This window comes from Stomoxys calcitrans, chromosome 3, assembly GCF_963082655.1.
Source record: "Stomoxys calcitrans chromosome 3, idStoCalc2.1, whole genome shotgun sequence".
NCBI lineage: Eukaryota > Metazoa > Arthropoda > Insecta > Diptera > Muscidae > Stomoxys > Stomoxys calcitrans.
The window spans coordinates 88,215,005-88,241,491 of NC_081554.1; the positions used below are offsets into that span (position 1 = coordinate 88,215,005).

Below are 26,487 nucleotides of genomic sequence, written 5' to 3' on the forward strand. Positions count from 1 at the left end.
AACTGGGTTGGATTCGTTTAATGTTCTTAGTTTGGTAAAGGCCTTTGTTGGGAATATGGAACCACTAGCACGAACAATATCACTATCAACTAAATACCAATGCTTCAGTCTAATTCCATCAAAGTCGAATGCATGGATCCCTGTGAAAAAAAATTCCGTAGAAAGGTGGACACGGTGGTGCATAGATTTGCCTGTCCGGTATGGTATGGAAACCATGTATAAACTTCACCATAAGGAGATGCCACATTGATGCCGATGATGCACTGCGGCACATCGTTTCGACTCGGCTATAAAAGAAAGATCCCTTATTAATAAGCGTAGACTTGAATAGGTTGTCCTGTTCTTTAATGAAATGTTCATGGACAAACTAGCATTTGCAAAAATGGGAATCTGGGAAATTGGGGAATTGATAAAGACCCCAATGCGGAAAGGTTCAGGCCCTTAAGGATACAAGATACTCATGGAGCAGAACAATTTCTCTAGAGATATTTTAAACTTCTTCTGGAAAGAAATTAAAACATTAAGTAATGGTAAAGGGCGATTTTTTAAGAGCTATAGGAAAGTTTTTTAAAAAAAAAAAAAAAAAAAAAAAACAATTAAAAAGGCATTAAGTTCGGCCGGCCCAACTTTGGATACCCACCACCTCGGGGATATATATGTAAACCCCCTTTGGTCATAATCCGAAGAAAAATGCATAATTTATGCCCCCATAACAGCTTTATCGAAATATGGACCGATTTGAATCAAATTCGACACGGATATTGAGAGGTCTAATAAATACAAGCCATTGTTAAATTTTGTAGAACAAAATATTGGTATTTTTGGTAGCCATATCCAAATATAGACCGATCTGTACCACATTAAGATCGGATATCGTGCGGCTCAGAAAAACTCATTGTTTCAAATTTCAGCGAAATCGGGTAAAAAATAAAGCTTTTATGGGCTTCAGACCCCTTATCGGCAGATCGGTCTATATGACAGCTATATCTAAATATAGTCCGATCTGAACCATATTTAAGTCGGATGTTGGGAGGTCTTAACCTACTCACTGTTTCAAATTGCAGAAAAATTCGGGCAATATATAAAGCTTTTATGGGCTTCAGACCCTTTATCGGGAGATCGGTCTATATGGCAGCTATATCGCATTATCTTTCGATCTAAACCTTATTTGGGTCGGGTATCATGAGGGTAAACATAACTCGCTGTTTCAAGTTTTAGCGAAAACGGTCAAAAAATAAAGATTTTATGGGCTTCAGACCCTTTATCGGCAGATCGGTCTATGTGACAGCTATATCTAAATATAGTCTGATCTATACTATATTTGAGGCTGATATTAAACGGCTTAAAACTGCACACTATTCCAAATATCAGCGAAATCGGATAAAAAAATAAGCTTTTATGGCCTTCAGACCCTCCATCGGGAGATCGGTCTATATGGCAGCTATATCTAAATATAGTCCGATCAGAACCAAATTTAGACCAGATGTCTTATCCGATTGGAATGAAATTTCGCATGACGTGTTTCGCTATGACTTCCAACAACTGTGCTAAGTATGGTTTAAATCGGTCAATAACCTGATATAGCTGCCATATAAACCGATCTTGAATCTTGACTTCTTGAGTCTCTAGAGGGTGCAATTCTTATCCGATTGGAATGAAATTTTGCATGAGGTGTTTTGTTATGATTTCCAACATCTGTGCCAAGTTCGGGTGAAATCGATGCATATCCTGATATAGATGTTATATAAACCGATCTGTGATTTTGACTTCTTGAGCTTTTAGAGGGCACAATTATTGTTTTATTTGCCTGAAATTTTGTACGACGGATCCTCTTATAGTAGTTACTACAATTTTCAACCTATCTGCACACAATTTGGCTCGAATTGTTTTGTTACTGATTTTAACATACTTGCAAAATTTCATCAAAATCGGTTCAGATTTGGATATTGCTCCCATGTATATGAATCACCCGATTCATTCTTATAAGGCTGTAATAAACACAATTTGTAACTGATCTACACAAATTTCGGCACGTTTTTTTTGCTACTAAACTTAACATATTTGCGAGGTTTCATCAAAATCGGTTAAAATTTGGATGTAGCACCCATACATATTTACCGCCGGATTTGAAGTTATATGGCCGTAGCAACAACAATTTTCAAACGATCTGTTTGAAAGTCGGTTCAGATTTAGATATAGCTCTCATATACATATATATAAATGTATTGCATATATTGCTCGAATTTATAATTATAGGGTAAGTGTAGGGTATTATATAATCGGCTCCGCCCGACTTTTGCTTTTCCTTACTGGTTTTATATACGTACTAGGGTGGGGTGATTAGTATGGAAGGAAAAAATCTTAGTGGTCCTTCGCGTTTCTGATTTATGAAAATGTACTGAGCAAAAAAGTCCAGTAGACCTTGCGTCTACGGTGAAAATCGAGCCTCCAGATTTTGAGTTTTCAGACTTTTGATAAGTTTTTTTTTTTATACCCGCCAACGAAGGATGGGGGTGTATGCATTTTGTCATTCCGTTTGCAGCACATCGAAATATCCATTTCCGACCCTACAAAGTATATATATTCCTGATGAGCGTAAAAATTTAAGACGATCTAGACATGTCCGTCCGTCTGTCTGTTGAAATCAAGCTACAGTCTTTAAAAATAGAGATATTGAGCTGAAATTTTGCACAGATTCTTTTTTTGTCCATAAGCAGATTAAGTTCGAAGATGAGCTATATAGGACTACATCTTGATATAGCCCCCATATAGACCGATTCTCCGATTTAGGGTCTTAGGCCATAAAAGCCATATTTAACATCCGATTTCGCTGTAATTTGGGACAATGAGTTGTGTTAGGCCTTACGATATCCTTCGTCAATTTGGCCAAGATCGGTCCAGATTTGGATATAGCTGCCATATAGACCGATCCTCCGATTCAGGGTCTTAGGCCCATAAAAGCCACATTTATTTTCCGATTTTGCTGAAATTTGGGACAGAGAGTTGTTTTAGGCCCTTCGACATTTTTCTGCAAGTCGGCCCAGATCGGTCCAGATTTGGATATAGCTGCCACATAGACCGATCCTCCGATTTAGGGTCTTATGCCCATAAAAGCCACATTCATTATTTCGCTGAAATTTAGGACAGTGCGTTGTGTTAGGCCCTTAGACATCCTTCGTTAATTTTGCCCAGATCGGTCCAGATTTGGTTATAGCTGCCATATAGATCGATCCTCCTATTACGGATCTTAAGGCCACAAAAGCCACATTTATTATCCGATTTCGCTGAAATTTGGGATAGTGAGTTGTGTTAGGCCCTTCGCCATCCTTCGTCAATTTGGCATTGATCGGATCAGGTTTGGATATAGCTGCCATATAGACCGATCATTCGATTTAAGGTTATGGGCCCATAAAAGGCGCATTTATTGTCCAATGTCGCCGAAATTTGGGACAGTGAATTAAGTAAAGCCCCTTGACATACTTTTGTAATATGGCACAGATCGGTCCAGATTTTGTTATAGCTGCCATATAGACCGATCTCTCGATTTAATGTTTTGGGCCCATAAAAGGCGCATTTATTTTCTGATGTTGCCAAAATTTGGGACAGAGAGTTGAGTTACGCCCCTCCATATATAGACCGATATCTCGATTTTAAGTCTTGGGCCCAAAAATGGCGCATTTATAATCCGATTTAATTGAAATTTGACACGGTGACTAATGTTAGGCTTTTCGACATCCATGTTGTGCATGGTTCAGATTGGTTCATTTTTAGATATAGCTACTAAAGAGACCAAAATTTTGTTATACACAAGTGAACAATGACTTGTACTTATTAGTATTTGGTGCAAATCGAAACATATTTCGATATAACTGCTATGGGACATAAGTTTTGCAATTTTCACCGAATTTTGATGAAAGGTGGTTTACACATATTCCCGAGGTGGTGGGTATCCAAAGTTCGGCCCGGCCGAACTTAACGCCTTTTTACAGTACTTGTTTTTGATACTTTGGCCTATAACAGTTTAACCATTGAGATTTTCGATCCAATACTAAGACAAAAATTGTAGCCAATGTAATAGTTAAGTACATCTAGTACATCGCAAAAGCATTGGAATGCTCCTTCTGGCAGTTCTGGCCTTGTGAAAGTACAAATTTTCCGTGAAATTATTGGAAAAGACCCGAGAAGGACTATGAACGTAATGAAAATGGTCTCGGCAGATCGACAGTCTATATGGCAGCTATGTCAAAATATAATGTCCGACTTGTACCATATTCGACTCGGATATCAGTAAACATAGTACATCTCACCGTTTCAGCGAAATCGAGTAATAAATGCTGCAATTATAAGCTTAAGATTAAAAATCGGCAGATCGGTTCGGACATCCGTAGGTATAGAACAACTCACCGTTTAAAATTTTAGTGAGATCGAGCAATAAATATGGCTTTTATGTATATTTGGTCGCTCTTTCCATATAAGTCCGACCACAGAGCACTGTGATCCTGTTATTGTGAGTTTCTATTGAGAGAGCAATGGCAGTCCTCTTTCTCAGAACGCTGGTCACTTGCGGTCTGTACCATTCCTCCTTAGATGCTTGCCTTGCTGCCGAACCACCTTCTGATATTCGTCGTTAACCAGCAGAATGATCCATTCATATAGGAATTGTTGGTGCCCGTATTAGAAGCTTTCTTGCTTTTTTTTTGATGCTGTAAAAGGAAGGGTTTTCTCCACTTGAAATATTTTGCCAGATTTTAGCGATATCTATAGTCTTCAGCAACAGCTGACGAAGCGTCTTATGTTTGTATTCCTCAGAATACTCACTGTAATTGAATGTGTGACCAATTAATTGAATTGAATAAGGTCAGTACGAGAAATCCTTCGAAGGTCTACATGGAAAAAACGATAAATAATAAACCATTCCACATTGAAGTGATCCACATAAACAGGAATAAAGGAAAGGAATATCTGTTCAAATTTAAATAAGTTAAAAGCTCAATTCGTTTGAAAGTTTGCGCAAAAAGGCTCGCTAACAAAACGACCGATTCCAGACCACATAAATGGCAATCATTTAAGAATATGTAACAAAGGGTATAGTGCAAGATATACCCTCATAATTGTCTTTCCTTGAAAAATGTCAATTTTGAATGTCTTCGATATTAAGACCTTCTTGTATTCACCATCTACCCTTTATCTGCTTCCATACGCTGTTTCATTTAGGACCAAATGAACCACATAAATTGAGACATGCGAATGGGAAACATCTTTCTGACACAAATCTCTGCTGAGACAATAGGCCCAAAAGTGTCATAAGTTTCATTGATTATGTTTTTCACACGAACCCGCTTAGCATTTGCCCAGCTGAGGTTCTTAACAAACCCTCAGACGGAAGGAAGCTTCAGTGATGGCGGCTTAGGTTAAACATTCTTTTTAGTTCAGTTCATGGCCAAGTGAACTAATGTAGCTGGAGCAGGCAATGGTTTCAATCGTATTTTCTTGCCAGAAACGTTTCCCACAAACTGTACAAGGATGGTAAATTGAAAATATCGCAGTAATACAGTGGCTAAACTGATGACCCACAAAGGAATTGCGCAGCATTGATATTGGGAAAGGGAAGGTAGTCGCCGTTGTTTGTCCCACAAAGAAAGAAGAAAACAACAATGGAAACAAAAATACATAATAAAATTGATTCGAAATGTAATTTCAAGGAAATCTCTATGTAATCGTATACGTGTGTGCATGTGCGTAACATACCAGCGGGAAATTTTAAAAATGTCCCTAAAATCTTCTAAAGATTTTACCACATAACAATCTAACACATCTCATACAAGGCATTAAAGAAGCACTTATTCTTTATTTTTAAAAGATTCAAAAGACATTACACAATCCTTTCCGTTTGGGAAGTGGTCCAGAATGGTTTGTAATAATATTTTAAAAACAAATATCAAATATTTCGGGTATTTCAAAATTAATTCCTTTTTTCCATACTTTGGATTGACTTATCTTACTTAGTTATACTAACTTTTAGAAAATTGTTTAAATGGTGTAGAATTCTTCTTTCTACATAAGGTATGAACCATTTTTTCTAAACGATCTTAACGTGAATCAATTTATTATCACAATCATGCTTTATTAGTTGAAACGCTTTCTAGATATCATAAATGGGCAAAAATGTAGTCGGATATCGACGAATAAAAATTGCTTGACATTTAAGATTATAAAAGGAAATTTTATAATTTTCTCTTTAAGTCGCTGTGATGTGGACATGAATTTTTGTGCTTTTTGAAAAATTAGAAAAATTTCCCGTTGATAGTGGGGGGTTTTGCCAAAAATTTACCCATCATTACTGTATTTTACCCAACCATTTGAAGAATTATAAAAAAATTATTACATTATTGTATGGTGTTCCGTATACACACTAATACTTTCCTTACTTCATTTGGCTATGACAGAACATTTGTTCCATTAGCCGAACGTAAAATAGCTCTCCAAGCGCCTCGATCTTCTGTGTCAAATCTCTGACTCAAAGTTTCAAGGTGTCTCACACCACTTGATCTTTCCATCGGTTTCTTGGCCATCCCGGTTTCGTGTACCATCGTGATCGCTTTCAAAAGACTGCTTAGCTAAAGCTTCTTCATTCATTCCGACAACATGACCTAGCCAACGCAAACGTTGTATTTTGATACGTTTAACAATACTAACGTCGCCAAACAGCTTATACAGTTCGTTCATAAATTTTACAAATAATTTTTCTCTCAAACACTCCAACCACTACCTCGTCCGTTTTCACAAGTACCCATGCCTCGGAAGCATATAACAACCCGAGTAGTAACAGTGTCTTTATTTGTATTTATATTTGTATCTCCGTCTGTCGTGAGGTGGCCTTGTTTCTAAACTGCTTACTCAATCCAAAGTAGCATCTTCTTGCCAGCATTATTCTTCGATTTATTTCAAAACTGGTGTCACTCGTTTCGGTTACAGCGGTGCCTAGGTAGATAAAGTTGCTGAGTATCCCAAAGTTGTGGTTCCCAACTTTCTCCATTTCCTTTATCTGCTAGGTTATACAAGAAGCTTGGAAGTTGATACCATCCATTTTGTTTTATCTCAGTTTACTGTCAGACCTATTTTCACTGATTCTCTTTCATTTCTTTCAAAACCTGTAGTTAGTACTTCCGGTGACCGACCCATGATATTGATGTCGTCGGCATAGGCCATAGTATGTGTTGTCTTATGAGTAGTGCGTCATATCTATTCACATAAGTATTTCGCTGGAGAAGATTCCAGCAGAATATTAAAGAGATCACACTTCTTAACTGAAACCTCATTTGGTATTAAATGATTCCGATAGATTATTTCCTATTCTTAAAGAAGAACGTGTATCAGCAAGTGTTATCCTACAGAGTCTTATTAATTTTGCAGGGATATCAAACTCAGATATGGCTTGAAATACCTTTGAGCGAATAGGGCTATTGAAAGGGGTTTTGTAGTCAACAAATGGTAGGTGTTGATTTGTCCTTCTCGAGTCCTTTCCAGAACTTAGCGAAGTGTGAATATCTGGTCTAGGGTGGATTTACCAGGTCTAAGGCCGCAATGATAGGGCCCAATTATCTCACTGACTTTAGGTTTTAATCTCTAACACAGTAAGCTCGAGTTATCTTGTGTGGGGAGGAGACTTATTCCTCTGTAGTTGGCACATTCCCTCTTGTATCCTTTCTTGTGAACTGACATAGTAAGCTGAGGTTCCAATCATCGGGTATGCGTTCTTCCATCCAGATTGCGCAGACCAGCTGTTGCACACGTCTTATAAGGGTCACTGCTACTTGATTCTGACTGGTAGGTAAACATTCTATACCATCATCATTGATTGGTTCTACGGTATCCGCTTCGCCACCAACGTTAGCTTTCGACATCCTACTTCAATTTAGCTCAGATCGGTTCAGATTTGTATTTAGCTGCCAAAACGACCGATCCGCTGGTTTAGGGTCATTTGTTATCTGATTTTGTTGAAATTTGGGAAAGTGAGTTGTGTTTCGCCCTTCGACATCTTTCTTCAACTTGGCCCAGATTGATCCAAATTGGATATAGCTGCCACATAGACCGATCCCTCGATTTAAGGTTTCGGGCCCATAAAATGCGTATTTATTTTCCGATGTCACAGTGAGTTAAGTTAAGCCCCTCCACATACTTCTGCAAAATGACACAGATCGGTCCAGATTTGGATATAGCTGCCACATAGACCGATCCTCCGATTTAGGGTTTTGGACCCATAAAGAGCGCATTTATTGTCCGATGTCGCCGAAATTTGGGACAGTGAGTTGTGTAAGGCCCTTCGACATCTTTCTTCAATTTGGCCCAGATCGGTCCAGATTTGAATATAGCTGCCATATTGGCTAATCTCTCGATTCAAGGTTTGGCCCATAAAAGGCGCATTTATTGTCCGATGTCGCCGAAATTCGGGACAGTGAGTTGTGTTAAGACCTTCGACATCCTTCTTCAATTTGGCGCAGATTGGTCCAGATTTTAATATAACCGCCATATAGACCGATCTCTCGATTTAAGGTTTTGGGCCCATAAATGGCGCATTTAATGTTCAATGCCGCCGACATTTTGGGACAGTAAATTAGATTAAGCTCCTCGACATATTTTTGCAATTTGGCCTAGATCGATCAAGATTTGCATATAGTTGCCATATAGACCGATATCTCGATTTAAAGTCTTGGTCCCATAAAAGCCGCATTTATAATCCGATTTCACTGAAAATTGACACAGTGACTTAGGTTAGTCTTTTCGACACCCGTGTAGTATATGGTTCAGATCGGCTTATTTTTAGATATAGTTACTAAAGTATTAGTATTTATTATTAGTTTTTGGTCTAAATAGGAACATATATCGATAAAGCTGCTATGGAGCATAGGGTGTGCATTTTTCATCGGTTTTTGATGAAAGGTGGTTTTCATATATAACAAAGGTGATGGGTATCCAAACGCCTTTTTACTTTTTTTATATTGAAATCTGGTGCTGCTAACTACCATGTTTTTTGCTGCGGCGAAATCTATTAGCCTCAATCCTTTATCGGACGTTACCTCGTGGAAGCTAAATTTTCCGACTGTTTGGCCAAAGATACCTTCCTTCCCTCTCTTCACATTAAAGTCTCCCAGAACAATTTTAATACTAGGGGCGGAACAGAGATCGTATTCTCTCTTTAGCTCGTAGAAAATAAATATGGACTCTAACACAGTTCAGCTTAATTTTTTGAAATTTTCAAAGTTTGTGTAGGTTGGTCTGGAGACGAGAATAGGCATAATTTTTTGATATCAGAATTACATTAAACTAGAAATTTCAACAAAATATGTATCTTGATATAGCTCCCATATAAACCGATCTCTCGATTTTACTTCATAAGTCCGCGCAATTCTTATCCGATTTGGTTTAAATTTTGCACAATGGGATCAACTTAAAAACCCTCTTATGCACAATGGGATCAAAGCTCCAATAGCATAGCAATTCTTATCCATTATCCTTTTGTTGCCTATAACAAGATACCGGGCAAAGAACTTGACAAGTGCGATCTATGGTGGAGGGTATATAAGATTCGGCCCGACCAAACTAGCACACTTTGACTTGTTTTTATATCAACTACCATAGAATGGGGATAAACTAATATAGTCATTCCGTTTGTAGCACATCGAAATATTGACCTAAAATCCTATAATGTATATATATTCTTGATATTCTCGACATTCTTTGTCTATCTAGCCATGTCCGTCCGTCTGTCGAAATCACGACAGCGATCGAACGCGTTAAATTAGCCGCATGAAATTTTGCACAGATACGCAATATTGATGTCGTTGAGGATTGAAAATGGGTCATATCGGTTCAGATTTGGATACAGCTCCCATATAAACCGCTCTCCCGATTTAACTTCTTGAGCCCCTGGGAGCCTCAATTTTTCTGAAATTTTTCTGATTTGGCGGTAATTTTGGATGTAGTGTTCTGTTATGACTTCCAACCACTGTGCCTTTTATAACTGGCCTCTGTTAAGACCTTCTGTTGCAGGCCTTGCATAAGTAATCGAAAAAAAGTGGAAATGCAAGGCATTGCGCTCCAATCTTACAATCTTAATTTTAAGTGAAATTCCAATGTTTCGACAAAGCCTTTTTTCATCTTTATAGGGCCTTATATAAGCAATTGCTCATCACTTCATTTTCCCGCTGGGATAATGAAAATATTCCCAATTCCATGGCCAACTTCGTCTTCCAGAGAACAATAGTAGTGATTACAATGGGCTATAGAATCCTTGCTATTCACTTAGGCTATTCCTTGTTAAACAAATACATTGCTTCGAATTTTATGAATTATGTATATATATTTTGTTTTCGGGTGGGGTGGTCGTTACTGCCATTTTGGACATTTTCAACGGTATTTACAAACCGTTCATGGTCATCTACAAATTGAATGCTGCAGCTGTGTTTGTTTGTGTTTATGGAAAACTTACAATATGTGAACAAGGTTTCAGTTTAGTTTCATAGAACAAATCTGAGGCGTTGCCATTTGTGCTAACAATGATAAAGCAGAGTAAGAATATTTGCGGTCAATGTGTAAAAACACACCAAGTTCGCCCGGGTCCAACCTTGTGTATCCACCGCCATGGTTTCTGCTAAGAGTTTGCATTGAATAACTCATCCTAGACTTGGATTATTTGGAAGAAACCAAACCATTGCGTCTTATTAAGGCTACACGAGCCTTCTCTGACAAATTTTTGTTTTTATTTTAAAGATTCGAGTCAAAGTTTTGCAAACTTAAGCCAAAGATTAGCAAACTTTAAGATTATCAATTTTCAAACTTTTTAAGGAAACATTCCCTTCGGTGGAAAATATTTTCCTTTATATTAAGAATTTTTTCATTTGAAATGATAGGTTAATAAATTTTTAACTTTGCGTCTTGTTTTTAAAGTGTTTAAAATCTAAAATGAAGGTCAAAATAGAAAATTTACCTTGCTATAAGACAAGTGAACCGTAGTTGAAGCCGCAAAACAGCGATACAAATATGTTAAATGTTAAATTTAAATGTTAAATTTTTTAGGTTAAGATGATAAGTTTAAAAAAAATTGTTAAAAAATTTTTCGGCCATAGATGACTGTCCAATTAAGTCATCTTTGAAGGAAAATTAGAATCAATCACCGATTAAAACTTGACACGGATGGTAATGTGCATTCGTATATAAGAAATTACATTCAAAGATAGCATCATTATTTTAAAGTTTTGATTCTTTAGCTCGTTTTCATTGCATAAAGCTACGAACAAGGAAACATTTTAAATTCTGAGCAAACTTTTTTTCAGTATTCTGGCTGTTTGAAGTTAATATATCCTTTCACTCGACTTCCTCATAACTTTTGCAGAAATCGTTTGTTAAAGGCTTAAGTTTATCAAGTTTTCCAGACTTGGAAGACTAGATCAGGCAATATCCTTATATTGGAGGTCAGACAGTGCAAGGACGCATAGTGGGAGAAAATAAAAAAAACAAGTAAAATCGTGCTAAGTTCGGCCGGGCCGAATCTTATATACCCTCCACCATGGATCGCATTTGTCGAGTTCTTTTCCCGGCATCTCTTCTTAGGCAAAAAAGGATATAAGAAAAGAGTTGCTCTGCTATTAAAACGATATCAAGATATGGTCCGGTTCGGACCACAATTAAATTATATGTTGGAGACCTGTGTAAAATTTCAGCCAATTCGTATAAGAATTGCGCCCATTGGGGCTCACGAAGTAAAATAGAGAGAACGATTTATATGGGATCTATATCGGGCTATAGACCGATTGAGACCATAATAAACACGTTTGTTGATGGTCATGAGAGGATCCATCGTACAAAATTTCAGGCATATCGGATAATAATTGCGACCTCTAAGGGTCAAAAAGTCAAGATCCCAGATCGGTTTATATGGCAGCTATATCAGGTTATGAACCGATTTGAACCTTATTTGACACAGTTGTTGAAAGTAAAAATAAAATACTTCGTGCAAAAATTCATTCAAATCGGATAAGAATTGTGCCCTCTAGAGGGTCAAGAAGTCAAGACCCAAGATCAGTTTATATGGTAACTATATCAGGTTATGGACCGATTTGAACTATACTTGGCACAGTTGTTGGATATAATAAGAAAACACGTCGTGCAAAATTTCATTTCAATCGGATAAGAATTGCGCACTCTAGAGGCTCAAGAAGTCAAGACCCAAGATCGGTTTATATGGCAGCTATATCAGGTTATGGACCGATTTGAACCATACTTGGCACAGTTGTTGGATATCATAACAAAACACGTCGTGCAAAATTTCATTCTGATCGGATAAGAATCGCGCACGCTAGAGGCTCAAGAAGTCAAGACCCAAGATCGGTTTATATGGCAGCTATATCAGGGTATGAACCGATTTGAACCATACTTGGCACAGTTGTTGGATATCATAGCAAAACACGTCATGCAAAATGTCATTCCAATCGGATAAGAATTGCGCACTCTACAGGCTCAAGAAGTCAAGACCCAAGATCGGTTTATATGGCAGCTATATCAAAACATGGACCGATATGGCCCATTTACAATACCAACCGACCTACACTAATAAAAGGTATTTGTGCAAAATTTCAAGCGGCTAGCTTTACTCCTTCGGAAGTTAGCGTGCTTTCGACAGACAGACGGACGGACGGACGGACATGGCTAGATCGACATAAAATGTCACGACGATTAAGACTATATATACTTTATGGGGTCTCAGACGAATATTTCGAGTAGTTACAAACAGAATGACGAAATTAGTATACCCCCCATCTTATGGTGGAGGGTATAAAAAACAAGTAAAAAGGCGTTAAGCTCGGCCGGGCCAAACTTTGGATACCCACCACCTCGGGCATATATGTAAACCACCTTTCATCAAAATTCGGTGAAAATTTCATACCTTATACTCATATACCTCATACCGATCTGAACTATATAGAACACGGATGTCGAAAAGCCGAACATAAGGCACTGTGTCAAATTTCAGTGAAATCGGAATATAAATGCGCCTTTTATGGGGCCAAGACTTTAAATCGAGATATCGGTCTACATGGCAGCTATATCCAAATCTGGACCGATTTGGGCCAAGTTGCATAAACATTTCGAAGAGCCTAACACTAAGCACTGTCCCAAATTTCGGCGAAATCGGACAATAAATGCCTCTTTTATGGGCCCTAAACCTAAAACCTAGATATCGGTCTATATGGCAGCTATATTCAAATCTGGACCGATCTGGGAAAAATTGAAGAAGGACGTCGAAGAGCCTAACCAAACTCATTGTCTCAAATTTCAACGTCATCGGACAATAAATGCGTCTTTTATGGCCCCAAAACCTAAAACCTAGATATCGGTCTATATGGCAGCTATATCCAAATCTGGACCGATCCGTGCGATATTGCAAAAGTATGTCAAGGGGCTTAACTTAACTCATTGTTTTAAATTTCGACGACATCGGGCAATAAATGAGCATTTTATGGGCCCAAAACCATAAATTAAGAAATCGGTCAGGATCGGTCTATATGGCAGCTATATCCAAATCTGAGCCAAATTGACAAAGGAAATCGAGGGGCCTAACACAACTCACTGTCCCAAATTTCAACAAAATCGGATAATAAATGTGGCTTTATTGGCCTAAGACCCTAAATCGGCGGATCGGTCTATATCAAGATATAGTCCGATATAGCCCATCTTCGAACTTAACCTGCTTATGGACAAAAAAAGAATGTGTGCAAAATTTCAGCTCAATATCTCTATTTTTTAATGACTGTAGCGTGATTTCAACAGACCGACGGACAGACGGACGGACATGGCTAGATCGTCTTAGATTTTTACGCTGATCAAGAATATATATACTTTATAGGGTCGGAAATGGATATTTCGATGTGTTGCAAACGGAATGACAAAATGAATATACCCCATCCTTCGGTGGTGGGTATAAAAACAACTAAAGGCGTATTAAGTTCGGCCGGGCCGAATCTTATATACCCTCCACCATGGATCGCATTTGTCGAGCTCTTGCCTCGGTATCTCTTTTTAGGCAAACAAAGGATAAAATAAAAGAATTGATATGTTATTGGAACAATATCATGTTCTGCTTCATTTCGGACCATAATTGAACTGAATATGGACGCCATAGTAGAAGTCATTGTGTAAAATTTCAGCCAAATCTAGTAAGAATTGCGCAATTTAGGGGGTGAAGAAGCTTTTTACTTCGGTTTATAGGCGAGCTGTATTAGGCTAAAAACCGATGCATGCCTTATTCGACATGTATGTTATAGGTCATGAGAGAAGCCGTTGTACAAAATTTCAGCCAAATTGGATTATACTTGCTCGCTTTAGAGGCTCAAGAAGAAGATTTCATATCGGCTTATATGGCAGCTATATCAGGTTATGGACCGATTTGAACTAACAAAACACCTCATGCAAAATTTCAGCCAAATCGAATAATAATTGCGTCCTTTAGTGGCTCAAGAAGTCAAGACCCCCGATCGGTTTATATGACAGCTATATCAGGTTATGGAACGATTTGAAGCATTCTTAATACAGTTGTTGGAAGTCATAAAAAAACACCTCATGCAAAATTTCAGCCAAATCGAATAATAATTGCGTCCTCCAGTGGCTCAAGAAGTCAAGACCCCCGATCGGTTTATATGACGGCTATATCAGGTTATGAACCGATTTCAACCATACTCAGCACAGTTGTTGGAAGTCATAATAAAACATCTCATGCAAAATTTCAGCCAAATCCGATAAGAATTGTGCCCTCTGGCTGCTCAAGAAGAAAAGATCCCAGATCGGTTTATATGGCAGCTATATCAAAACGTAGACCGATATAGCCCATTTGCAATCCCAACCGATCTACACTAATAAGAAGTATTTGTGCAAAATTTCGAGCGGCTAACTTTACTCCTTCGAAAGACACACGGACGGACATGGCTGGTTCGACTTAAAATGTCATGATGATCAAGAATATATATACTTAGACGAATATTTCGAGGAGTTACAAACAGAATGACAAAATTAGTATACCCCCATCCTATGGTGGAGGGTATAAAAACAAACAAAAAATGTGCACTTTGAAATTTGGTAGCGATATTTATTTGAAGTTTGGAATGGTAAAAGTTAGGGTGTTAGCTAGATCATGTGCAAAATTGCAAAGCTCTAGGTTTTTCAACCGCCTTTTGGCCACGACGACTAAAGTTGGTCACCTCAGTATTTCGAAAATTTGTTGGCACTGCCAAATCTTTGTTTGTGGTCCGATTTCCAAAAATGTTTGCGGGATTTGCAGATAAAAGTGTCCGTAAAAAACTAAAAATGGATTCTACCTCAATTTTTTTGACAAAAATTTTCAAAATACCCCTTCCGGGCAAAGGTGGTTCCAACATCGGTATTTTTAAGTAAATTTACTATGGAGTCTAAAAATACGGTTAGGTGCAAAAAAATTGTTGCGTGGGTTTAGGGACGTATGAAGTAAAAAAAGAAAACAAGTAAAAGCGTGCTAAGTTCGGCCGGGCCGAATCTTATATACCCTCCACCATGGATCGCATTTGTCGAGTTCTTTTCCCGGCATCTCTTCTTAGGCAAAAAAAGGATATAAGAAAAGAGTTGCTCTGCTATTAAGACGATATCAAGATATGGTCCGGTTCGGACCACAATAAAGTTATATGTTGGAGACCTGTGTAAAATTTCAGCCAATTCGTATAAGAATTGCGCCCATTGGGGCTCACGAAGTAAAATAGAGAGAACGATTTATATGGGATCTGTATCGGGCTATAGACCGATTCAGACCATAATAAACACGTTTGTTGATGGTCATGAGAGGATCCGTCGTACAAAATTTCAGGCATATCGGATAATAATTGCGACCTCTAGGGGTCAAGAAATCAAGATCCCAGATCGGTTTATATGGCAGCTATATCAGGTTATGAATCGATTTGAACCTTATTTGACACAGTTGTTGAAAGTAAAAATAAAATACGTCATGCAAAATTTCAGCCAAATCGGATAGGAATTGCGCCCTCTAAAAGCTCAAGAAGTCAAATCCCCAGATCTGTTTATATGACAGCTATATCAGGTTATGGACCGATTTCAACCATACTTGGCACATTTGTTGGATATCATAACGAAATACTTCGTGCAAAAATTCATTCAAATCGGATAAGAATTGCGCACTCTAGAGGCTCAAGAAGTCAAGACCCAAGATCGGTTTATATGGCTGCTATATCAGGTTATGGACCGATTTCAACCATACTTGGCACAGTTGTTGGATATCATAACAAAACACGTCATACAAAATTTCATTCTGATCGGATAAGAATTGCGCACGCTAGAGGCTCAAGAAGTCAAGACCCAAGATCGGTTAATATGGCAGCTACATCAGGTTATGAACCGATTTGAACCATACTTAGCACAGCTGTTGGATATCATAACAAAACACGTCGTGCAAAATTTCATTCCAATCGGATAAGAATTGCGAACTCTAGAGGCTCAAAAAGTCAAGACCCAAGATCGGTTTATATGGCAGCTATATCAAAACATGGACCGATATGGCCCATTTACAATACCAACCGACCTACACTAATAAGAAGTATTTGTGCAAAATTTCAAGCGGCTAGCTTTACTCCTTCGGAAGTTAGCGTGCTTTCGACAGACAGACGGACGGACGGACGGACGGACGGACGGACAGACGGACGGACGGACAGACGGACGGACATGGCTAGATCGACATAAAATGTCACGACGATCAAGAATATATATACTTTATGGGGTCTCAGACGAATATTTCGAGTAGTTACAAACAGAATGACGAAATTAGTATACCCCCATCTTATGGTGGAGGGTATAAAAATTAGCACAAATGGGGAATCTGGGCCTTAAAATTTGAGAACTCGAGGGGTTTTTCCATTTTTTTTTTATTTGCCTATTTGAAGTTCATATAGCACCCGTTTAAGTTGATATATCTTTTTCAAATATCACTTAAAACGCTACTACAATATCTTCTCTCTACACAAAGAAATAAGGTATTTGAAAAGATTTTTTCAATAAAGACTAATCAATAAAAATACCTTTATACCAAAAAATGCAAAAAAATTTTAATTTTTCACATTTTCTATACCCACCACCATAGGATGGGGGTACACTAAGTTAGTCATTCCATTTGTAACACCTCGAAATAATGATCTGCGTCCCCATAAAGTATATATATTCTGGGTCATCTCGACATTCTGATTCGATCTAAATATGTCAGTCCGTCCGTCTGTCGATATCATGATAGCGGTTGAACGCGTAGAGATTGCCGCTTACAATTTTGAACAAATACTTTATATTGATGTAGGTCATTGGGGTATATTGGTTCAGATTTGGATAGAGCTCCCATATAAACCGATCCTAAGATAAGAGTTCTTGAGCTCCTGGAAGCCGCAATTTTCATCCAATTTGGCTGAAATTTCGCACATAGTGTTCTGTTATGACTTTAAACAACTGTGCTCAGTACCGTTCAAATCGATGAAGAACCTGATATAGCTCCCCTATAAACCGATCTCAAGATATGTCTTCTTAAGCGCCTGGAAGCCACAAATTTTGTCCGATTTGGCTGAAACTTTGCATGTAGTGTCCTGTTATGACCTCCAATACCTGTGCCAAGTACGTTTTAAATCGGTCTTTAACCTCATATAGCTCCCATATAAACCGATTTCCCGAATTGATTTCTTGCGCCCCCTGGAAGCCACTAATTTCGTCCGATTTGGCTAAAATTTTGCACATAGTGTTCTGTTATGACATCCAACAACAGTGTAGACTACGGTCTAAATCGGTTTATAACCAGATATAGCTCCCATATAAATCTATCTTCCGATTTAACTTCCTGAGGCCTTACTAGCCGCAATTTTTGTCCGATTTGATCGAAATTTTGCATACGATCTTTTTTTATGGCTTCCAACTGTGCCAAGTACGGCCCCAATCACTCTATAACCTGATAGAGCTCCCTTATAAACCGGTCTCTCGATTATCCTTATCCGGTTCCTAGAAGCAGTAATTTTTGCTGGTTTCACAGAGTTTGATATGTAGAATAAAATTATGCCTTCAACAAAATTTAGTTTGTATAAATTTGTAGCAGAATCCATTGTGGTGGGTTTCAAAGATTTGGCCCGGCCGATCTTAGCATCCTTTTCTTCTTGATTTCTGAACTGTATAACTTTTAACTGAATTGTCGCATGTGGACACTTTTTGGGGCAAAACGTTACATTTTTTTGTCGCGAATACAAATCATCATAAAAATAAAAATCCAATCACAAATGTCATCGTAAATTCTAAATACGAAGCAGGTCTCGGTCAAAATTGTAAAAAAAAACTGAAGTCGAATATCCCCAAAACTAGTGAAGATATTGTAGACTTCTAGCAAACTTTTTTGTTGGGATTTTTGAGCTCTGCAGACCAGAAATACAGCAAAAAAATTGGAAAATCGGACCACGAGCAAGACTTGGAAGCCCCAACAACTTTCGAAACACAGTGGTGACAAATTTTAAGACCTTCCAAAAGGAGCCCGGAAAACCTAGGGCCTTGAAATTTTACACACTATTTCGCTAACACCTTAGCTCTAACCATTCCTAATTTTAGAGAGATATCTCTACCCGTTATCACAAGGCATGGTTTTGATAATTTTTTTCGATTTTCTCCTACAGTGGGTCTATAGATTCAGTGCAGCCTAATGAACAGGGACCCGACGATTGGGCAGGCAGCGTTGTGACAGAAAACCCAATGCAGTTTAGAGAACAGAAAGCAGACGATGAGACAGACCATCACCCACTTCCAAGATGAGCATTTACTGGAGGACCAAGGATTGAGGTCATCCAGATAAAACCCAACACGCTCTGATGTAGAAAATCAGCAATGGGCAAGATTCATATTACCTTAATTCAGGAGCCATGGACGACCTGGATCAAAGTTTCTGAACCGAACCATACCAACTACCAATTATTCTAAGCTAACACTGGTATTCAGCCCAGGACTTGCGTTACTTATCATAACAATTTAAATTATTTATTTTCCCCAGTGTTATCAACACCGGATGCAACAGTGATGAGACAGGGAGTTGGCATCACTTTATCTGCCTTTCGACTATCCGACACCGCCTCCCACAAAGAAGGAAAACAAAACATACAGGAAATGAGGTACTAATAGTTTGCGATGCAAGTTTTCGTTAGGTAGTACCAACATTAATAAGCGGGCTAGCTTTAGTCCTTCGACAGTTAGCGTGCTTTTGACAGACAAACAGGCGGACGGACAGAAAGACGGACGGACATGGCTAGATCGACATCCTATGGTGGAGGGTATAAAAACTCTTTTGGTTCGTCTAGTGGTTTGGGTTTCCTCTTTCATTTCTCTCTCTTTCTCTCTATACCATACGTAGATACGGCAGCCTTTACTAGCAAATTACATGCGCCTAAGAAAGGTCTACAACGGATAGCGGTCCTGGCTATTCGAAAGCACTGGAGAGTTTTCCGAAAAATTTTATCCACTATTAGTTCAAGTGATTATTCACTAGGGACTGTCCATACGTTGTCTGACTTCTGAATACAGTAATAAGTTGGAGGCTAGAATTTTCCAAAGTCTAGAGGTGTTCAATGTATCTTCCACGGAGCTGCTGAATTTTATCTAGGATTTCATTTGAACCTCTTTAAATTTTTCTTTTTTTTTATTTTCTTAGCCTTACAGATGTCTGAGACCTGTAGTACGAAATTTGCTTTATTGAAAGACTTTTGCAACCCTTCCTTGGTTTGGTCCTAATACACGCCGATTTCAGCGAGCCTTCGAGGATGTTTAGCCATCATAGCAATGTCAATGTTTGAAATGGTGACTATTTTCCACCCATCCGTTTAGCATTCCCTTTTTGTGTTAATGATGAATCATTAAATTTGATATCATTGAATTATTGATCTCTCTAGATTTTACTTGCAACCAGCACAAAGTGCCAATAGGTCTTTATTAGTCAATATTGCCTTTCAATTAGCTCCCTTTGCTAGTATCCACTTCAACAACAGTTTAGATTAATCCCACATAATTACTTTCGTAATCCAATCTTTCTCATGGTAAAGGAGCATAAGCAACGATAACCCATTCACAAATAGTACCTTGTGTCCTGTTTAAACCATAAATCATGGGTTCATTGTGTCTCGTCTAACAACATTAAATTGTTTGTCAACATGGAAATATTGCAAGTGTCGATTGCACACACTTTGATCCTAAAAGCAGTGACCGGCCATACTGTTCGCAATACATTTCTATCAACACTGCTAAGGGAATAAAGGAAGTTCCCCGCCACTGCATTGAAGAACAACAAAGGGTAGGATATTGATTATGTCCTGATGTTGCCGGCTCTGCTGTTTTGCAATCATGTATGGCATATGATACTCATGGATGAAACACATCACTCAAATGCATACGCAAGACACAGGAAGTAGCCCTAAAAGGATTGTTGTACATCAACAGTGTATCTGCTAGAGAGTTTTGTGCTTTTGTTTTAGCAAAGAAGCGATTGACAAATGGTAAGGGACAGCCATGACTTTTCTTCCTGAAAATGAGGTATTTTCAAAAGAGCAAAAATTACAAAACCAGAAGTATAAGTTAAATAAATATCTCATAAAATGTGGAAATATGCAAGTCGACTCTGCTTTAGGCACAATCTACTGTAATGAAATGCTCAGCTTGTGGACACCCCTTGACAGTTAAAACCCTTCCTTGGAAATAGTTTAAAAACGTATCGTAATATGAAACACTTATTAAGCTTCACTATTGAAGCCATAGAGGAGCACCCACCATCATTTAGAAACCGGTTATCGTATTCACTGCAAAAAACCGATAAACCGGGTTTCACATTCAAATGTATTACCCTCTGTCCAGAATACTGCTGATTGAGATGTCAAAATAAGACATTTCGAGCCGACGTGGGTTGTATGTAGTCATGATCCACAATTCTGTTTAACGATCTATGAGCATACTTCATAAAACATCAGAAACTATATTTTACCAACCCTATTATATTTCATACCCTTGTAGGTTGGCAGGAGGCAAAGGTGGTATTTATACCCAAGCCCGGCAAGGCAAGTTATGCCACACCAAAGGCCTACACACCTATAAGTCTTACGTCCTTACTACTCAAAACCATGGAACGTATTGTGGACTTTATGATAAAGAGTAGGACATCCAGCGAACTGCTCAAATACAAACAGCATTCCTTTTTCTATGGAAGGTCGGTGGAGACTGCCCTGCACGAGGTTGTGCATAAAATAGAAGAATCCTTCGATGCGAAGACGTTCACATTGGCGGTTTGCAAGACATCGAGGGGGGTTTAACAATGTGCATTGATCCAATTCTTAGACCAGTACCGGGTGGACCGGGTCCTTAGAGACTGGATAAACCATATGGTAAGGAGCAAGTGGATAAATTGTGTGTCCCATGGCATGAATATAAGGGAGAAAGTGGCACAGGGCACCCCATAGGCGGGCATTTTATCGCCACTCCTATGGGTGACCACCATAAATGACGGTTGCTGACTGAGGAGGGATTTGAACTCGTTTGCTGTGAGGACTATGTTATAATACATCTTAAGGATAAGAATCAGAACCAGCTATGCAGAAGGGCCGAAAGGGTCTTGCACATGGCATATGACTGGGCTAGACCAAGCGGCCTATATGTTAACCCAGAGAAGACTGAAATCTGACTGTTCACGAGGAAGACGAAGGTGGGTCAATTTGACGCACCACGTTTCCTCAATAAAACAATTTCGATATCTAACAAGGTCAAATACTTTGGAGTGATCTTGAATAGGAAACTGGGCTCGAAATGGGGACTGATTCCGAGGATAGTCCACTGGAACCCGATTAGATCGACACTTACTTACACCTCAGTAGTTTGGTGGACTGCTATGGAGAAAAAGTGTAAAATAAGGACCATACAACAGGTTCAGAGGACATGTTGTCTTGCCATAGACGGAGTGATGAGAACCACGTCCACTAGGGTACTGGAGACTATTCTAGATATCCGACCCTTTGACATATAGATAAAATGCGAGTCAGCTACTCAGGCTATGCGACTTAGGCGATACGATAATTGGATTGAGGATAGCAGCAGCTCATACCATAGCGGTTTAATCGAGGAGACGATAGGAAACCTGGAAGAAATGGTAGAGATCGGATACCTGAGACCACACTTGAGGTCGTGTGTGAGGCACTGCTGCTAGCGGCAAAGTCTTGGACTGACGAAAACCTAGTATTGCCATCTGGAAGATCATGTTACATGGATGGATCGTAGCTAGGGGACAGAGTGGGTCTGGGGGTCTACATTGAGAACCCAACGACTGAGATCTGTTTTAGACTGCCTGACCATAAAACGGTCCTGCAGGCAGATATTCGGACGATCACGGATTGCGTGAAGTGGTGTGGTGCTAACGCGAGGACGTCGATTGTGAACATATTTACCGACAGTAAAATTGCCATAAGGGCAATAACAACCAGGACGGTAAGGTCATGAACGGTTTTGCAGTGTTTGATGCAGACTAACGCCTTCTCTGACGATGTCATAATCCGCATCGTTTGGGTGCCGGGCCATAACATAGTGTGTGGGAATGAAAAGGCAGAAGATTTGTAATGTAATGTCCCAAGAAGGAAATGATGCAAAGTTTTATTCTAATTCGAGGCATCCTAGTACTGATATACGGAGAGGACTGCGGGAGCCATTGAAGAGCTAGCATCAGTCGGGCGGTGGAGGATTCGGTCCTTCCATATATAAGCCTTTTTCCCACTACACAAATTATTATAGACTCCCTTTTTTGTATCTAAAAAAACTAGCTACTTTCCAGAAACCTGGATAGTAGCCAGTCAAATCACCCGATCGAAGTTGTCCTTCTTGGGACATTTCATTACAGATTTGGTAGTGAAGGCCAGAGAACTGCCGTCAATAAACTTGTTTAACCGGCAGCCTTTCGGGTCGACGCAGTCCGAGTTAAGAGCGTGGGCGACAAGCGCGCATGTAACACCATTGAACAGCATAACAGTAAGAGGGCGAAAATCCTATGAGAGGATCCAGATCGTGAAAAGACGAGGCTATTACTGAAAGGAAGTAAGATGGAGGTCAGTATAGCTTTCGGTATCACAACGGGACACATAGGACTAAGAGCTCACATATGCAAAACTGGTGTGGCAAGTGATATTGCATCATATGTAGGGCATGTGGGGAAGATGATGAGACGTTGGAGTATTTCCTATGCCATTTCCCGACCCTCGCGGCTAAAAGACACAGGTACTAAGGTGGAGACACAATACCAAATATGAACCAACTTAGGGGAGTGGTATGGAAAACAATTAAGGATTTTGTTAGTAGCACGGAATTCCTTACTTAAAATGTCCTATTTTCAGGTTACTTTTTAGTTTTTAGAGCTCACAACCAGCCGATTACTGGCTTAGGTGTATATCCTCCTCTTTTCAACCTAACCTAACCTACCCTTGTAGTTTCTTTCAGCAAATTCTATATTACAGCAATGAAAGAAACACTATTTTCTGGTTCCTATGGTTATCTTACCATTTTTATACCCTCCACCATAGGACGGGGGTATCTTCATTTTATCACTCCGTGTGCAACACATGGAAGTATACATTTAGGGTCGGAAATGTATACTTCCATGTGTTGCACACGGAGTGATAAAATGAAGATAAAGTATATATATTCTTGATCAGCGTAAAAATCTAAGACGATCTAGCCATGTCCGTCCGTCTGTCGGTTGAAATCACGCTACAGTCTTCAAAAATAGAGATATTGAGCTGAAACCTTGCACAGATTCTCTTTTTGTTCATAAGCAAGTTAAGTTCGAAGATGGGCTATATCGGACTATATCTTGATGTAGTCCCCATATAGACCAATCCGCCGATTTAGGGTCTTAAACCAATAAAAGCCACATTTATTATTCGATTTTGCCGAAATTTGGAACAGTGAGTTAAGTTAAGTCCCTCCACATATTTCTGCATTTTGGCCTATATCGATCAAGATTTGCATATATTGTAGATGCCATATAGACCGATATCTCGATTTAAAGTCTTGACACCAAAAAGGAGCATTTATAATCCGATTTAATTGAACTTTGACACAGTGACTTATGTAAGGCTTTTTGACATCCATATTGTATATGGTTTAGATCGGTTTATTTTTAGATATAGCTACCAAATAAACCAATATTTTGTTATACACAATTGAGCAACGACTTGTACTTATTGGTATTTGGTCCAAATCGGAACATATTTCGATAAAACTGCTATGGAACATAAGGTATGCAATTTTCACCGGATTTTGATGAAAGGCGGTTTACATATATACTAGAGGTGGTGGATATCCAAAGTTTTTCCAGGCCGAACTTAACGCCTTTTTACTTGTTGAATTTATTCCACTGACGCTAATCGCAGATTGTCTTTTGAGGTACTTTGCCAACCATCTTATAAATCATTGTTACTCTCTTACTTGTTTAAATTTATTTTCTTCCAGTATTAATTCTTATAAGCTTATAGATTAATTTTAATAATTTTATTTTGTTGTGTACGTATTCACTAAATAAAAATAAATAAATATAATGAAATCCTTGCTGACATCATCAATCTTGAACTTGAGATTTTCTGATAATTTTAGTTATATATTATAAACTTATTCGTCCCCAGCATATATAATTCTCTACTTACTTCCGAAATAGAATTGTCATGTATTCTTTGGGCCCACGAGTAATACGTGATTGATAAGATCTTCCATTTCGTGTTCATATGTCTCTACTGTTTTCAATATGAGATTTAATTATTTTTCCATGTTTGTAATTTTTCTTGTTTTCTTTCCCATTTTCAGCCAAATATTTCTTTTTTTCGATTTAGGTGCAACAAAGTGATTCCTCGCGCTTACTTGGCTTTTGAGTGTCCTTGTTTGTGCGTGGGTGAGTGAGTGAGTGTGTGTGTGTACTCGCGCATTTGAGTTGTCATTGTTGCTGTGATTGAAGAGATTTCCATTTCAATTAAATCAAAAATTCAGCACGTCTACAAATATGTTGACAACACATCATTTGCCACATCTGCATCATCGAGGCAGTACGGCAGTGGAATTGGAAAAAATCACAAATTTAAATACGGTAAGTGAATATTAAATTAAGTTATTATTGGATGGATGTTTGCCATCAATTCAAGGGGAAATGGACAAGAAGTCAAATAAACACAAAACAAACAAAAAACATGAACCCCAAGTCCTTGGCACAGTCGAAAAGCTTTCATTTTCAAAAATATGATCACGTATTATATAGCCTTGGCACCATCACAATATGGGTTCAATGATTGATGGAGGTAAACACCAAGGTGGGAAAACCTATCAAGTACAAAATATACTTGGACATAAAAAACATAATTTTTAGATCCATTTAACTGTTAAAACCCGTTGAGCTACAAAATTGTTTGAATTTAAACGCGCTAAATGTGCCAATGTAACAGAAAAAAAGTAGGATTTTGAAAACGCCGTAACTTTCAAGTAACTTATTCTAGCTTATCGAATTGTTGCAAAAATAGTTCTTGGTTCGGTTCAAAACCAGTTATACATCCCATGTAAATCCATTTTAATATTTGACTTTTTGTAGTTTGGAGGTCTTATTTTTATCCGATTTTGATAAAATTTCGTATATTTGACTCTGCTGCTATTTCCAATGGCCGTACCAAGTACGTTCCATGCTTAGATATAGATTTTTTTGTACCAGAATCTCGCAAACAGCGACCGCCATGGTGGACCCCAGAGCTGGTTGGTCTATGGAAGGACTGCAGGAAACTTTTCAACAGAGCGAAAGCCACAGGACCACCACTCGATTGGGACATTTATAAGGCTGAGCTAAGAGAATATAAGGGCGAGCTGAGAAAGGCTCAGAAAAAATCCTGGAAAGAATTCTGCAGCTTCTTGGAGGATACATTGGAGTCCTCTAGGCTAAGGAAGATTCTACCCTCGTGACCTATTACGGTGGGGTATATTCGGAAGTCATATTTCCCGGGAAATTCTCCAACGGACAACGTGGCGCCAGAAGAGGTTGTCACTGTTATACATTCGTAAGAAGTTATTAGGGAAATTGTGCCTAAGCCGAAAATCCACCTTCTTTAACTCTCTAATATCTTTTAAGGGTGGGGACACTTCGCCCTGAATGCCGATACGAATTCGTGCCATTGTAGCCTATGACGCTGAACGCGTTCGAATCCTGGCGAGAACATCGGACAAAGCAGTGTTTATCCCCTCTTAATGTTGGCGAAATTTGGGGCCCGATGGGTACTTAGACTCAAATTTTAATACCATATTCAGATTCTACTCTTCGCTACCTTTCATGTGATACCTATATTATACCGATCGGTCCATTTTTGATTTTGAGTTGTGTTTTTGGCATAAGGGGGAGGG

The 26,487-nt window shown here is 38.7% G+C and overlaps 1 protein-coding gene across 1 annotated transcript in view; it reads left to right on the forward strand.

The window, feature by feature from the left end:
- LOC106086850 (uncharacterized) overlaps nt 1-26,487 on the forward strand; it is a 295,236-nt gene that overhangs the window by 51,224 nt on the left and 217,525 nt on the right. Inside the window, exon 2 of the mRNA XM_013251659.2 lies at nt 24,919-25,195. Coding sequence (XP_013107113.1) covers nt 25,112-25,195 — 84 coding nt within the window. The 5' untranslated portion in view covers nt 24,919-25,111. The remainder of the gene's footprint in view (nt 1-24,918; nt 25,196-26,487) is intronic.